At 52.4% G+C, this 15,796-nt stretch overlaps 1 protein-coding gene across 4 annotated transcripts; it reads left to right on the top strand.

The window, feature by feature from the left end:
* Positions 1–1,455: 1,455 nt before the first annotated feature.
* On the top strand, positions 1,456–15,308 carry ECE2 (endothelin converting enzyme 2). Of its 4 annotated transcripts, none has more exons than XM_081138587.1 (19): positions 1,456–1,511; positions 2,567–2,653; positions 2,985–3,120; positions 3,328–3,543; positions 3,885–4,009; positions 4,125–4,271; positions 4,424–4,489; positions 7,310–7,498; positions 8,191–8,333; positions 8,691–8,805; positions 10,086–10,196; positions 11,582–11,680; positions 11,776–11,853; positions 12,419–12,522; positions 12,708–12,818; positions 12,944–13,011; positions 13,174–13,364; positions 13,481–13,576; positions 14,303–15,308. In XM_081138587.1, exons 2-19 carry the CDS (start codon positions 2,567–2,569, stop codon positions 14,477–14,479), a joined length of 2,259 nt encoding a protein of 752 aa, XP_080994713.1. In that variant the 5' UTR covers positions 1,456–1,511; the 3' UTR covers positions 14,480–15,308. The 4 variants fall into 4 exon arrangements, with proteins under 4 accessions (XP_080994713.1, XP_080994712.1, XP_080994710.1 ...); XM_081138586.1 differs by lacking the exon at positions 1,456–1,511 and adding an exon at positions 1,608–1,781; XM_081138584.1 differs by lacking the exon at positions 1,456–1,511 and adding an exon at positions 2,187–2,293.
* The last annotated feature ends 488 nt before the right edge of the window (positions 15,309–15,796 follow it).

Raw genomic sequence — 15,796 nt, forward strand, 5'->3', positions numbered from 1 at the left:
GGCAGAAAACAAGCAACTATTGTTGGAAATATAACCTCTTTAGATTAATATTGCCAAACTTCTCTCCAGAAAGGAGCCTGACCACTTGAGTTTGAATCCCAGCTCTGCTACTTACTGTGTGACTCTTAGCCTCTCTATGACTCAATTTTCCTTGTCTGCAAAATGGCTTTGCAAGTGCCATGAGGATAAACGAGTACATAGATGTAAAGTACCTAGAACAGCGGCTTGCACATAGTAAAGTGCTGTATAAACTTGCTATTTCCAGTATGGCATAGCAGCAGCCATGGGACTATTTCCTACGAGCCTGTTGCCAGGAAGTCCTTATATAGTAGCTTTGGTTACACTCACATGGCCACTTCTTGGTGAAATTTCCCATGGGGCAAGACCAACTCTGCTGCCATGTTTCTCTTTATCCAGGACTGTGGGAAGAGGGGGAAGAAGGGCTGTGGTACCAGAGTCATCAGAGAGAACATGGACAACTCAGAGACTCGTCCCAAGTGGCTATCCAAGGCCTTGCTGCTGCAGACCCCAGGATGCTGGATGTGAAAGCTCCTTGCTTGGAACCGGACTAACCTAGACCCCATTCACCTCCTCTACTATCTGGGAAACAGAACAGGCTTTCTCCAGCCTTTCAATTCTCATTTCTACCTATAGGATTTTAATTACAACAACACCAACAACACTAACAGCAGCTAACATGTTGAGTACTAGTATGTGTCAGACACTGTCCTAAGCATTTTATGAGTATTGTTTCATTTGATTCTCACAACAATCCCTTGGAATAGGTACTATTCTCATTTCAATTTTACAAATGAAGAAATTCAGTCTGAATCCAGAATCTTTCATCTTAACTAGGACACTGTACTGTCTCCTGTTTGAGAACATGCAGTTTTGGGGTGGAAAGTGCCAAAGAAAGCGATCCAACATTTCTCAGCCTGATTCATTCTTCATCCACCTTTTCGCAGCCACTGAGCATTCCGCGCGAGAACCACTTGCAGCAAGATGTTTGAGAACTGAGGTGACAGTCAAGAAATGGATTTGCCACCATAAATGGATTCATAATGGATAATGAATTTGAGCCTTCTCAGGTCAAATTCATGTACCGTGTTGGGGAGGAGGGTGGAGGATGAGACTTAAAAAAAAAACAAAAAACGTGAAAGAAAACACGAGGCACTCTGCAGTGCAGCAGACTCCAACACCACCAGGCCTGATGAAGGAATGACAATATGGGAGGCAGATGGCAGATGCATAGATGCCACACTATTGCCTTTCCGTTAAATATTGCTGGGGTTTTGGTTTTTTTCTTCTTGTAAACCTCCCAAGTAAAATGGCTTTCCTCAAGCTAGAAGTGTTAGCACGTCTTTTCTTTAAATATCTGTGGATGGCTGTTTTTTTCCCTGCCAGTTTGTCACCATCTGTAACCCTCCCTTTGTGAGATGATCTGATGACAACAGTGATCTTGGAGAGTAAAAGTGCAGTCTTGGAGCAACGTGTAAGGGCAGAGCCAGAGTGTGAGTGCTCGCGTCTGTGTTGTGTCTGTGGCGCGTGTGTTGGGCTGGGAGCCTGGTGCGTGCACACATTGGAGGGGGCACGTGTACATCTGGTGAGCGCTGTGTGTGTCCGGGGCTTGCCTGTGTACTTGGGTCTGTGCACTCTGTAGATACAGTGTGGACACCCTGTCTGTGGGGCATCTCCCGTGTGCTGCCCCGTGTGCTGGCTGAAGAGGGGCTGTGTGCACTGCCGGGGGGAGATGTTCCTCAGCGAAGTATGATTTCTCAAAGGTGCTTAAGGGCATGGGGAGGGCCTGCAATTTGGGTAATTGGGCCAAGGAAGATCAGCAGGGTTTGGGCCTGGGTCAAAGGAATGTAAGTTATGGGTGGCTTTGGAGAGGGTGCTGCGGGGCTGGGGTGACCCTGGAGTGGAGCGGGGTCTCCTGCGGCTCTGGAGGGCCCCGGCTCCCGCGGCGGCCGCAGCTTCGGGAAGCGCAGGGGGCGGGCCGCGGGCGCCCCGAGCGAGGTCTGGGCGCCGGGCGCGCTCCTCCTCTCCCCTCCTCTCCCCTCCCCTCCCCTCCCCACCCCCAGGCGCGGCACCGCGGGGGGCGGGAGGGCCGGGGCAGGCGGGGGCGGCCGAGCGGGGGCTGCCGCAGCCGCGACGATGGCGGGCAGCGGCGGGGCCGGGCCGGGGGCCGAGGCCGCGGCCTGGGCGCGGGCCAGCCGCCGGGAGCCCTAAGGTGCTGCGCGCCCCGGACTCCACCATGAACGTCGCGCTGCAGGAGCTGGGCGGCGGCGGTAACGTGAGTGGGGGCTCCGGGCTCCCGCGCAGAAGCCCGCCCCGCCGCGGGGAGGGGGCGCTGACCGACGGGCAGAGTCCGGCAGGGGCTCCTGGCCCGAGGGGCCCGGGCTGCGTCCTTGGGGGTGGGGGTCGGAGGGACTCCAGGGCACCGAGCCTGGTAAGAGGGAAGGCGCCTCGGTGCGAGCGGGAGGGGGCCAGGCCGGGCGAGGGTCGCCGCGAGTGGGCGGTGGGCAGACGGCCCAGCCCGCCTGACCTGGCGCCCCCCGTCCGGCAGATGGTGGAGTACAAACGGGCCACGCTGCGGGAAGAAGACGCGACCGAGACCCCCGTGGAGGGCGGGGCCTCCCCGGACACGGTGGAGGTGGGCAAGGGGGTTCTCCCTTCCAAAGCGGGCCCCAGCCCTGGTATGAAGCCTGGCACACCCAGCAGTTTTGGGGCGCCCTGGAGGGTCACCTGCCCCCACCTCCGCCCCCGCTGGGGCCTCTGCGCTAGGACTGTGGCGAGGCGAGTCTAAGCCATGACGTTGCACAAACAGGCTGGGGACTCAGCCGGCCTGCCTCGTTGCCCAGAGCTAACCCCAGGAGCGCCTTTGCTCCATGGCTCTGAAAACGGCCTGTGCCTGCACCCTCTGTGATCTTGGGTCCCCCACCTCCCCACCTGCAGCTCCTAGCTCTGCCACCCTGTGTCCCCAGGTGGGATTCCAGAAAAGGGCAAGACACCTCTTAGGCCGGCACACCCAGCTGGAGCTGGTCCTGGCAGGCATCTCTCTACTGCTGGCTGCACTGCTTCTGGGCTGCTTCGTGGCCCTGGGGGTCCAGTACCACAGAGGTAGGTGCGCTCACACCTGTCACCAGCACTCCTAGCTGTGGGGACTGTGGAGGCTGAAGGGCCTCTCAGATAGTCTCTGGTTGGGGCCACCACCCTGAGCTTTTCTCTCTCCTCCCAACCTTCCTGCTGTCACAGCCCCTCTCAAAGCATCTGCCTTTCCCAGACTGACTGACAGCCCCCTATCCTTGGCCATGTTCCCTGCCACAGACCTGCCCCATAGCACCTGCCTCACAGAGGCCTGCATTCGAGTGGCTGGAAAAATCCTGGAGACCCTTGACCGTGGGGTGAGCCCATGTGAGGACTTTTACCAATTCTCCTGTGGAGGCTGGATTCGGAGGAACCCCCTGCCTGATGGACGTTCTCGCTGGAACACGTTCAATAGCCTCTGGGACCAGAACCAGGCCATACTGAAGCACCTGCTTGGTGAGTAGGCCTGTCAGGGGCTTGTGCCAAGTACCTGCCTCATGCCCAGCATAAGGCTTGGCACTTAGTAGGTACTTCATAGATGTCCACAAATGAATAATAACTGAGTGACTGGGAACACTCCTGGGGTAAGGGATGCAGAGCAGGGGACTCCTAAGAGGTGGAGATGGGTTTCACGAGGGCAGACCTCGTGAAACTTGGCTGTTTCAGCCAGTCTTCCTGGGTTTATATTAGGAAGACTGCCCCTTGTTCAGGAGGCAAGAAGAGGGACCAATTAAGGGCCCGGGAACCCTCTGAGCAGTCAGCATAGTTGCCGCCTGGACCTTTATTCCTCTCCACAGAAAACACCACCTTCAATTCCAGCAGCGAAGCTGAGCGGAAGACACAGCGCTTCTACCTGTCCTGCCTACAGGTGGAGCGCATTGAGGAGCTGGGAGCCCAGCCGCTGCGAGACCTCATTGAAAAAGTAGAGCCCCTGGGTGGGCTGTGGGCAGGGAGAATACAAGACTTGGAAGAGGATGTGGCCCCCCAGAAGCTTTGGGTACCCCTGTGCTATAGGTTCCATTATGGTCTCTACTCAGATTGGTGGCTGGAACGTTACGGGGCCCTGGAACCAGGACAACTTCATGGAGGTGCTGAAGGCAGTAGCAGGGACCTACAGGGCCACCCCCTTTTTCACTGTCTACATCAGTGCTGACTCTAAGAGTTCCAACAGCAATGTTATACAGGTACAGGGCTAGGGAAAGGTGGGGAAGGACTTATGGACCATTTGCTGAGCCCAGATTCTCCTTCCCTGTGATGGGCAGGCTGGGGTGGCCCCCCTGCACAGGAGTCCAGGTTTAGGTGGGGGTAGGCTTACTCCTTTACCTTGCTGTTGCAGGTGGACCAGTCTGGGCTCTTTCTACCCTCTCGAGATTACTACCTAAACAAGACTGCCAATGAGAAAGTAAGGAGCATCCTCAGAATCCTCACTCCTACCCCCTATTGAGCTGGGCTGATCTGTTTACTTTGCCCAGGGTCAGGGTGGGGAACTAAGATGAGCTTGTCCTGTCACCTCTTGAGCTGCCTACCCTTTCTTTCTTCTTTCTCCCTTCATTCTTCTTTCCTTCCCCTCCCCCCTTCCTTCCTTCCTTCCTTCCTTCCTTCCTTCCTTCCTTCCTTCCTTCCTTCCTTCCTTCCTTCCCTCCTCCTTCTCTTCCTCCAGGAAAACATTTTATGGGCACCTACTGTGTGCCTGTACAGCGGGGGGATTCTAAGATATCCATTTCAGAATTACAAGAAACTTTCAGGGTAGACGGGCTCATGGACCTAGATACTGAGAATAAGACTCGAAGAGGGTCTTTGGGACTCAGGAGAGACTCGGGTAGCCAGAGAATGTTTCCTAATGAGGTTACATTTGAGCCAGGCCCTGTAGACTGTCTAGGGGTGAGTGATGGCATGCTGGGTAAAGAGAACAGTTTAAACAAAGTGCTGAAGAAGGAAAAGCTAAGGTGCGTTTGGACCATGGGAAGGCATCCAGTTTGGCAAAATGTAGAGCTCGAAGCAGAAGAGAGGCTAGGAAGGTGAAAATGTAGAGCTCCAAGCAGAAGAGAGGCTAGGAAGGTGAAAATGTAGAGCTCCAAGCAGAAGAGAGGCTAGGAAGGTGAAAATGTAGAGCTCCAAGCAGAAGAGAGGCTAGGAAGGTGAAAATGTAGAGCTCCAAGCAGAAGAGAGGCTAGGAAGGTCTAGCTGTGGAAGGGACCTGCAGTGGCAGCCTGAGGAGTTTCTGTATAGGCTTCAGAACCACTGCAAGCTCAAGAGCGTGGAGGGAGTGACCCAGGGAGTGGTGCTCTGGGAAGCCAGTCTAGCTGGGGTGTGAAAAGTAGATGCAAAAGCGGGGGCTTGGAGATCAGTTAAGAGTCTCTGCAGCACTTCAGGCTCTGAGTCTGTAAGGGTCCGAATGGGGGAAATGGCAGAGGGACTGTTAGGAGGGGGAGGATGCAAGAGGCATAAGTCTGAATTGAGAATTGTTGGTGACTGGATGTTAGAAGAGAGGAGTAGGAGGAAGAGGTGAAGCGAGTTGAGGCTGTCAACCTGAATGAAGGTGGAATGGTGGGGTCCTTAGGAAATCAAGGGTGCTGTAGGAGAACCAGCTTAGGGCATATTGGGTCAGAGGAAACAATGTGATGTCACAAACCAGCAGACACTGAACTCAGACCTTGATTCCAGTCCCAGCTCTGTGGTTTGGTGCAAGTTGATCTAGCTATCTGAGACTTCCTTCATCTGTAAAATGGGATCATAGCATCTGCCTCATACGGTATTTGGGTATGTGTGCGCAAGGTTATGCTCCTGCAAGTGGCAAACACTCAGGGAGTGTTTGCTAATTTTAGACATGTGAGTTTGAAGGACCTGGGCACCATCTCTATGTAGAGGTCAGCAGGCAGGTGTGAAAGCTGGGGGTAGTCCTGGAGAGAGGATGAGGCTGGAGGAAGCTGTGGGCCTGAGGGGCATCTCCTTAGAAACCTAGACAAAGGCTTTAGGAGAGATGAAAGGAAGGGGAAGAAGAGAGAGAGGAGAGAAGGAAATCCTTTTTTGAGGGCAGTAGGAGAAAAAGAGCTAGAAAGGGAGGCTGCTATGGAATAGGACAGCCCAGGGAGTCATTTACCCTCCTTTCATTCATTCGCAAACACTGAGCATTCCTCAGCCAGACCTCTTCTAGGCCTGTGGTGAGCAGGACATTGCCACTGCTCTGCAAGTGGGGGAGAAGGCATGAAACAGCTCGGTACATCCTGTTACAGTTGCTGAGACTGTTACAGAGGAGAAACATGGCATTCTGAGAGTGAGTGTAATGGGCAACCAGCCTAGTCCTGGGGTCAGGGCGGACTGCAGGGAAGAGAGAGGGTTCTAGGCAAAGGGAACAGCTAGTTTATGCACAGGCTCTGAGGTGGGAAGGCATATGGCCCATTGACAGACTATAGAGGGGAGCAGGAAGGAAGGGGGGTCCTAGTCCTTCTGGACAACTATGTAGACTCATATTATGCATGAACATCGTGGGTCAAGTTTAGCATTTATCCCAAAAGAAATAGAAACTCAAATGTAGGGAGTGGTGTGAACAAATGTGTGGTTTTGACATCACCTGAGTCAGAGGAGGAGAGAATTTGGAGAATGCAGGAGAGAACCACATAGTCCAAGACTTGGGAAAGGGAAGGAGAAAGGCTCTTAGCATTTTGCTGGTGTCATAGACAGGGAGTATCCTATGCCAGTATCTCGGGGAAGCTTCAGTGCAAAAGGTTCAGGTAGGATAAAGACTTAAGAGTAAAGCAAGGTTCAGGAAAGTATCAAAAGTCAATCTGAAGCTGAAGGTAAGGAGGTAGAGAGTCGAAGGGGTAAGTGAGGTGTGTGGGGGGGTCAAGATCACTGGTTGAACTAACCATCCCCCTGAGGAGCTGGGATGACTGAAATTGATACTTAAGTCTCTCCCTCTGACAACAGCAGCAAGGAAAAGGAGAGGTGGGGAAAGTGAGAAAATCTGAAGTTTAGAGAATGGCTATTAAGGGATCTAAAACTTTTCCATAGACATGACCTTTGGCGATTAAGGGAGCTCTGGGTAGGGCTTCAGGATGAGAGTGAGGAGTGGTCCCTGGGAGGAGGACCACAGGGAGTCAATGTTAAACAGGGCTGAGGGTCAGCCGAAGAAACGGGAAGCAGAGGTGGCGGCCAGAACAGACTCCTCAGCCTTGGGCAGGACTTGTTGCTGGGCTGTGAGGATGACTCAGGGTTTTGACAGGTGCTCACCGCCTACCTGGACTACATGGAAGAGCTGGGGATGCTGCTGGGTGGACAGCCAGCCTCCACACGGGAGCAGATGCGGCAGGTGCTAGAGCTGGAGATACAACTGGCCAACATCACAGTGCCTCAGGACCAGCGGCGGGATGAAGAGAAGATCTATCACAAGATGAGCATCGCAGAGCTGCAGGTGGGTCAGTGGGGAACCGAGACAACTGGGAGGGGCCGGCCCCTGGCAGAGAGCACTCAGCTTCCCCTCAGGCCATTTTCCTGAGGCAGCCAGTCCTTTTTTCATTGCCTTGCTTTTCTGAGCTTCCCAGCTGCATAGTTGCTGTCCTGGAAAGAAAAATGGTATCCATTCTGGGCCATCTCTCACTGGGCTATCCCTTGGTCCATTTCATGTTGCCTGGGCATGCATAGAGAGATCAAGTTAAAAACCTGTAACAAGATATCCACAAAACAATCAGAAGAGATATGGAAACATCTCCTAGAGGGCCCTTACTGTGCCAGGCGTCAACCCTTTAGTTGTCGGATTAATGGAGAAGTTGGGTAGGAGGTTCTGGAGGAGAGGCCAGGTATGTAGGGATGTTGGGCGGTATCAGGGCAATGATATCTTGTCAATTGTTATGAAAATCTGTGAATATCTGTGCCCTAGCTAAATATCACAAATGGTGATTTTCTGTGTATTAAGTGATTGGGCTCTGAGATTGAGGGGTGCTCAGGCCTGGAAAAGGGTTTATTGAAGGAAGGGGCCACAAAGCAGCTAATAGCTGTTACCTTGGCAATGGGAAGGACTCCCGGGCTCCAGTACGTCAATGGGTGAAGGGTCTGCTCGAAGTCAGGCAGGCAAACAGGGAGGCTTGAAATATTTTTTGCTCCCAGGCCCTGGCGCCCTCCATGGACTGGCTAGAGTTCCTGTCTTTCTTGCTGTCACCGCTGGAGCTGAGTGACTCTGAGCCCGTTGTGGTGTATGGGACAGATTATTTGCAACAGGTGTCAGAGCTCATCAACCACACGGAGCCAAGGTATGGGGGGGGATGGAGCTCAGGGCTCTGTGCAGGCCCCAGGCAGGAACTGACCATAGGGAACTGGCACACCAGACACAGAAAGATTGACAAGGCCCTGGACATTCCAAACATCAAAATGGAATATCTTTGGGCTACTCCCCTGGGCCAGGGCTTCAGGGGTCTACTTGTGGTCTATATCTCTGCTCCAACCTGACTTCTGCAAGCAGGTGTGTGGTTCCAGGGTGAGAGAGGGATTCTGGGACAGCTCCCACATAAGCCTCTCAGGACCCCTGCTGCCTGCACATTTACAGAGCTGGTTTGGGGTAGAAATGGTAACCCACCTGCCTTTTCCTTATGTTCTTGTCTGGATGCCAGCATCCTGAACAATTACCTGATCTGGAACCTGGTGCAGAAGACAACCTCAAGCCTAGACCGACGCTTTGAATCTGCACAAGAGAAGCTGTTGGAGACCCTCTATGGCACCAAAAAGGTAGGCACTCTTTCTCTGCTCCCACTTTCCCATCCAGTCTGGCTGATGCTTCACACTTACTGTGTGTCAGGCACCAACTGCCTCATGGTGCAGTATGGGGCACAGGATTAGGAATCAAGCTGACTTGGGTTACAACCCCAACTCCTCCATTTTTTAGCCAATGGACCTTGGTCATGTCACTTAGCCTCCCTGAATCCTCATTTCCTGGTCTGTAAAACAGGAATATCTGCACAATGAATAAATGCAGTTCTTAGTTTCAAGATGCCCCATTAAGTGGGGAAAATGGACATGTAAAATTATTTAGGGGTGATAAGAGCTCATATTGAGTGAAAGACCTTCTTGGTGTTATAGGACAGAGGTGGGGACAGGACATTCTGCCTGGGAGGTGGGGACATCAGCAAAGGCTTCTCTGAAGAGGTGACATTTGAAGAATGAGTTCTCCAAGAAAACGAGAGAGAAGGGCAGTCCAGGCAGGGGGAACAGAATGTGCAAATTCCTAGAGGCCACAGGGAGCATGGTGGGTTTGCATGTGTTCTGGTGTGAGCTTGAGGACAGGGCAACTGAGAAGCTGAGGGTGGGGAGATGGGCCTGGGGCAATCCATGAAGGGATCTGAATAAGAAGGGGCCTGTGTTAAGAAGTCCGGCACTGACTTTTTCAGGGGTGGGGAACCATGGGATGGTTTTAAGGAGAGGAGTAACCCAGTTAGATTTATGTATTAGATCATCTTTCTGGTGGCTAACTGGAAGATGGAGGAGAGTGGACGAGAATGGAGTTGGAGTGTCCAGTTAGGAGAACACTGCACTCTTTAGGGAGGAGATGATAGTGTTGTAGGGCAGGGAAGAGGCAACAGGGTAGATGGGAGAGATGATTATGAATTAGAGTTTGTAGAAACTGGTGGTAAGTTGAATGTAGGAGTAGGGAGATGGAGGAAGCTGGTGACTCCTGGGTTTCTGGCATGGGGGATTGACTGATATAAGACTGAAATGTGGAGCTGAGCAAAGAAATGTCTGGACCCTAATGGGCCTCTTAGGAACTTAAGGGTGGGAGAGTGCCTGGAACAGAGTGCACAGCACACGTGTTCCTCCTGAGGTTTCCCTGCTGGGGTTGGCACTCTTTGTGATAGTGCCCCCTCATTTTCCTTGGAGTCTGAGGAAGAGATGGCATCCAAATCCAGGCTTCTGTTGTCCAGAGCTGAGAGGGGCTGGCTCCAGAAACAGAGAGGCCCTCAGCCTGGAGGACAGGGCCATCTCTGTGAGGCCTGGCTCTTTGTACCCTACAGTCCTGCATGCCAAGGTGGCAGACCTGCATCTCCAACACGGATGACGCCCTTGGCTTTGCTTTGGGCTCCCTCTTTGTGAAGGCAACATTTGACCGGCAAAGCAAGGAAATTGTGAGTCTTCAAGTTTCTTCCAACACTACCCCTTGTTTTAGTTAAAATTCACTGTTCATATTCGTGAGTACATATAGGGGAAAAAACTGGAAGGAAATTCATTAACAAGTTAATAGTGATTACTTTGGGTGTGGAGATTTTGACAATTATTTTTGTGCTTTGAAGTCCACTGCATTTTCCAAATTTTCTATAATGAGTTTATGTTACCTGTTTAATTAGAAAAAACAAATTTTATTTATTTATTTATTTATTTAATCCTCACCTAAGGGTATGTTTTTCATTGATTGTAGAGAGGGAGGAGGGGAGAGGGAGAGAGAGAACAAAACATCGATGTGAGAGAGAAACACTGATCAGTTGCCTCATGCAGGTGCCCTGACTGGGGATCGAACCTGCAACCTGGGTATGTGCCCTGACTGAGAATAGAACCTGCAACCCTTTGGGTCATGGGATGATAGTCTAACCACTGAGACACACTGGCCAGGGCTTTATGTATTTTTTATTAGGAGAGGGTAATGAATGTGCTTAAAGTATTACCTACGATGATGATTATGGCAGTGTTGTTTATAATAAGGGGGAATGAAAACAGCTTAAATGCCTAATCGTAGGGGAATGGAAAAATAAACTGTAGTTAGGAGAGACTATGAGGCAGCCTTAAAACTGATGACATATCTTTAGGTGAAAAAAAAGTTATAAAATATATATATGTTGTACAACATAATCCCATTTTCTTTCTTTCTTTCTTTCTTTCTTTCTTTCTTTCTTTCTTTCTTTCTTTCATCATCTATCAGGTGAAAAAAAAGTTATAAAATATATATATGTTGTACAACATAATCCCATATTCATTCTTTCTTCCTATCTATCTATCTATCTATCTATCCATCCATCCATCCATCCACCCATCATCTATCTATCTATCTATCTATCTATCATCTATCTATCTATCTATCTCATCATCTATCTATCTATCTAATCATCTCTAGGTAGGCAAAGGCACTAGAAGTAGGTAATCAAATGTTAAATGAAGTTACCTGAGTGAGAGATTATAAGGGGTCTATTTCCTTCTTCAATTCTCAGTTTTCTAAATTTTCTGCTGTTCATGCCTTCCCTTCGTAATCAGATACAAGTCAATGCACTGTATTAAACTATAATATTCAATTAATTTGTCAATTAAAATAGTTGATTAATTAGGAAAACAGTCACCCACGTTCCCAGTACCTTCACACACTGTGTTTCCTTCTCATCTCCCCAGATGGTCAGCCTTAACTCAAGAATTGGGCACTCCCACGTACTCCTCTGGAAGGACAGGGGTGGGGCGCTAGGGTGGATTGGGGAGAAAGGCTTCATTAATGCGAGTGGGAGGCAGACTTATGTCCCTTCCCTCCCAGGCAGAGGGGATGATCGGCGAGATCCGAACCGCCTTTGAAGAGGCCCTGGGACAGTTGGTTTGGATGGATGAGAAGACCCGCCTGGCAGCCAAGGAGAAAGTAAGCTGTGGCCAGGGTTGGGGCGCCATCTTGAGGTGGGGGTGGAGGATACAGTTTTGGGGGGACTGGGGAAACCATTAACCCGGTCCCTTCAGGCAGACGCCATCTATGATATGATCGGTTTCCCGGACTTCATTCTGGAGCCTAAAGAGCTGGATGATGTTTATGATGGGGTGAGTACCTCTGCTCACCAGTTTTGAACTTCAACCCCATGGGGGGCACTGTTGTCTGGGCTCAATAATAGGAGCTCAGGCACTAGCAGGGAAGGAGGTGCTTGCTGGTTCCTTTCAGAGGCAATGCAGGCAACCTACATCGCTCAAGTGCTGGCTCTGTGCTAGGCTGCAGGTCAGATGCTAGTAGAATCAGGGCTAACCAGCAGGGATTTGCAGTCAAACCCGAATGAAATCCTGTTTCTACCTCTACCTGACTGTGTAACCTTGGACAAGTTATATAACCTCTCTGAGCCTCAGTTTCTTCATCTGAAAAAAGGGGGTCCTGTTAGTACCCTACCTCATAGGGTTGTTGTGAGAATAAAAAGAGTCAGCGTGTAAAAAAAAAAGCACCTGCTTCATAAGTGCTTTTCAAGTATTGGCGATTATTATTTACTACATATTGTACTCACATTTTATGGTTGAGGAAACTGAAGCTCACAGAGGTGCTAAGTAGTAGCCACACTGCCACTATTATCTTCTTCAACATGTTCTTTTGTCTGTTTTCTCCTTTCCACCATTCCCATAGTATGAAGTCTCTGAAGATTCCTTCTTCCAGAACATGTTGAATTTGTACAACTTCTCTGCTAAAGTGATGGCTGACCAGCTCCGAAAGCCTCCCAGCCGGGACCAGTGAGACTAGGGGGCTGTAGACACTTTGGGCAGCAAGAGAGGCAGGGGAGGTTTCCAGGGCTTGGGGGGATGGGCAAGATTGATCCCAAACCAGTGATACAAGGTCCTTGGAGGAGGTAGGTCAAGGCTGCTGGGCTGGGAGGAACAGAGTCAGGAGACTAAGCCTTTCCCTCTCCCTCCCCCAGGTGGAGCATGACCCCCCAGACAGTGAATGCCTACTACCTTCCAACCAAGAATGAAATTGTCTTCCCTGCCGGCATCCTGCAGGCCCCCTTCTACGCCCGCAACCACCCCAAGTGTGTCTGAGGCAGGAGGGGCTGGGTGTTGGAGCGTGGGCCTATGGGTGGGCTGGGAGCAGGGCTGGAGGTGGGATCCAGAAATCCCCCTACCATGTCTTCACTCAGTATTCCTCACCTACCAGGGCCCTGAACTTTGGTGGCATCGGTGTGGTGATGGGCCACGAGTTGACACATGCTTTTGATGACCAAGGTACAGGCCCATGGAGTTGTTCCCTTCAGCTTAGAATTCCCAGTGGCTCCTGCAAGGCCTTGAGATGTTGGGAGCAGGCTGAAAGGACCCTGGATGGGGGAGCTCCTGACCCCGAGGGTTGAGCTCTGGTCTCAGTGGGGTGCAAAGGTTCATTCTCCTCAGGGCGTGAGTATGACAAGGAAGGGAACCTTCGGCCATGGTGGCAGAATGAGTCACTGGCAGCCTTCCAGAATCACACGGCCTGCATGGAGGAGCAGTACAGCCAGTACCGGGTCAATGGGGAGAAGCTCAATGGCCGCCAGACGCTGGGGGAGAACATTGCTGACAACGGAGGGCTTAAGGCTGCCTACAATGTGAGTGGCCTGGCCAGCCCTCCAGTGGCTGAGGCCCACCCGCCCTCGGGGGAAGACAGCGGGGTGGAGGGGGTGAGTAGGCCCTGATGGACTTACCGCTCCTGTGCCCGACGCAGGCTTACAAAGCGTGGTTGAGAAAGCACGGGGAGGAGCAGCAGCTGCCAGCCGTGGGGCTCACCAACCACCAGCTCTTCTTTGTGGGATTTGCCCAGGTATTGCCCTCCTGGGAGGCCTGGGGTCTGCCCCTCTCCCACTCCCTCCTGGGCCTGTCATTAGAAGTCTGGGGCATGCAGGAAAGCGACTGGGATATGGGGCCAAAGTTGGGGGGCGGAAGGTGGTCTGGGGAACCTCATACCCAGAGCCTCTTGGCTGGGGCCCACCAAAGCATGTGAGGAAGCCTGAGAAGGGAGAAGTCTTCAGGAGGCTTTTGCAGACCTCAAAGGGCGGGGCTGCCCTGCTTGAGAGGTAGGGGTGGGGAGCAGGATGGATCCTCACCATGTTCCTGTGAGGTGGCTGTGGAGGAGGAAACTAAAGCTCGGGGACAAAGTGGCTCATCCGGGGCTACCAAGGAATAAAGTAAGTGGCAGAGTGAGACTCAGGCAGGGTCTCCTCTAGGTACTTTGCACTACAGCAGGCAGCCTCTGGGGGGTGGTCTTCTTCCCCTCAGACACGAGGATCCTGGGCAACCCCATTTCCAGGGCAGCTTTGAAGGGCCTTCAAAGAATTTGGGAGGGAGGGTACAGTCCCCTCCCTTAGAGCTAATAGCAAGCAGTTGGGGCTGAGATGCTGGCTGAGCCCCCTGCCTGTGTCCCTGAGGCCTCCTGAGCTGAGGGACGGGGCAGTGGTGGTTGTGTCCCTGGGATGGCTCTGCTGCAGCCCAGTCTGTCACCTTGCCCGCATTAGACACCATATGTCCCCGTGTCTGTCCTGGCCCGCAGGTGTGGTGCTCGGTCCGCACACCCGAGAGCTCTCACGAGGGGCTGGTGACAGACCCCCACAGCCCTGCCCGCTTCCGCGTGCTGGGCACTCTCTCCAACTCCCGTGACTTCCTGCGGCACTTCGGCTGCCCTGTCGGCTCCCCCATGAACCCAGGGCAGCTGTGTGAAGTGTGGTAGACCTGGGTCCAGGGAGAAATGGCCAGCTGTTGCTAGGGCCTGGGGCAGCTTTCCCAGCAAGGCTGTTTGCTCTGGAGTTTGGAGAAGGCAAATGCCAGCTAGACTAGGTCTAGCCCCTCCACACCACAGGTGACATAAGTCCCAGTCCCTGCTTAACCACCACATTGTGCCTCTGCTTTGGGGGTGCCCCTGCCTCCAGCAGAGCCCCTACCATTCACTGTGACATCTTTCCATGTCACTTTGCCTGAAGGAGGCCTGGGCAGGGAGGCGGGAGGGGCACCAGCTCCCACAAGAAGGAGTCGGCCTTTCTAGTCCCAAGCTCACTTGGCTTGATGGCCATGGGGCCTGCTGTGCCTGCTGCACTCTAACAATGCAGGGCCTGGGTGGTGCACCTTCCATGCTTCTTCCGGAGGCTCACACAGTGCTCACTTGGGAGTGGACTCAGCTCTCAGCATCCCCTTCAGGGGCTGCCCTCCACCTCCTGCTCCTCATATTGCTGCTTCCCATACGCTCCCAACCCTCACTGACAGACCAAGTGTGCTCAGCTCTTAGTGGAAGCCTGAGGGCCTTTACAAGCCTTTCTGCTGCCTCCTGGTTTCCCTGGGCTCAGAGTGGAAGTGTGTATGTGTAGGGGATGCTAGTTCCTGTGTCTGGGGGCACAACTCTTAGGGGAGTCTCCCTGAACCAAGCCAGAAAGCAGACAGAACAGGGAGAGGGAAGGACAGAGTTTATTTTTACAGGGAAGAGGGTGGGGAGGGTATGGTCTTGGCCCTGTAGGACCCTGTGCCAATAAATAGACACGCATTAGTCGGCCTGTCTCTTCCTTCGGTCCTGTTTTCGTTTATTCATTTATTCATTCCACCAATACTTATTGAGCACCTACTATTTTCCAGGCACTCTTGTAGGCACTCATTAACTCACCAGAAACAGGGGACTGAGATTTGAAGCCCCAAGAAGACAGAGAAACAGGCGGGATGGAAGGATAGAATGAAGTTGGGTCTGATTGGGCAGAGAACATCCTCTGCTCACGGTGGCCACATCCCCTTTGCCGGCTGTTCCACAGCTCAGAGGATTTGCCACTGCCCTCCCCTGGAGTGTGCAGCTGGGCCTGACACTGAGTCTGGGTAACTACTAGGCTAGGGTAGGCTTAAAACGTGGGTGGCCCTCACCCTGCAGTGGAGGGAAACCCTGGCCAACGTGGCATGCCATTCCCTGGAGCTTGGAGCACCAGCCTCTGCTTGCGGCCGAAGAGACATGCATTTCCCCATTACCTCAAAGGCTCCGTGCTCCCATATGCTCCCAACCCTCACTGACAGA

The sequence above is a fragment of the Miniopterus schreibersii genome (genome assembly GCF_964146895.1).
Source record: "Miniopterus schreibersii genome assembly, chromosome: 5".
Classification (NCBI taxonomy): Eukaryota; Metazoa; Chordata; class Mammalia; order Chiroptera; family Miniopteridae; genus Miniopterus; species Miniopterus schreibersii.

Bases quoted from the DNA above. Each gene is read 5' to 3' on its own strand.
- ECE2 (XM_081138584.1), top strand. From the start codon at position 2,255: ATGAACGTCGCGCTGCAGGAGCTGGGCGGCGGCGGTAAC. The intron at 7,499-8,190 runs GTGGGTCAGTGG...TTTTGCTCCCAG, and splicing joins TGAGCATCGCAGAGCTGCAG to GCCCTGGCGCCCTCCATGGA. The intron at 11,854-12,418 runs GTGAGTACCTCT...CCATTCCCATAG, and splicing joins TGGATGATGTTTATGATGGG to TATGAAGTCTCTGAAGATTC.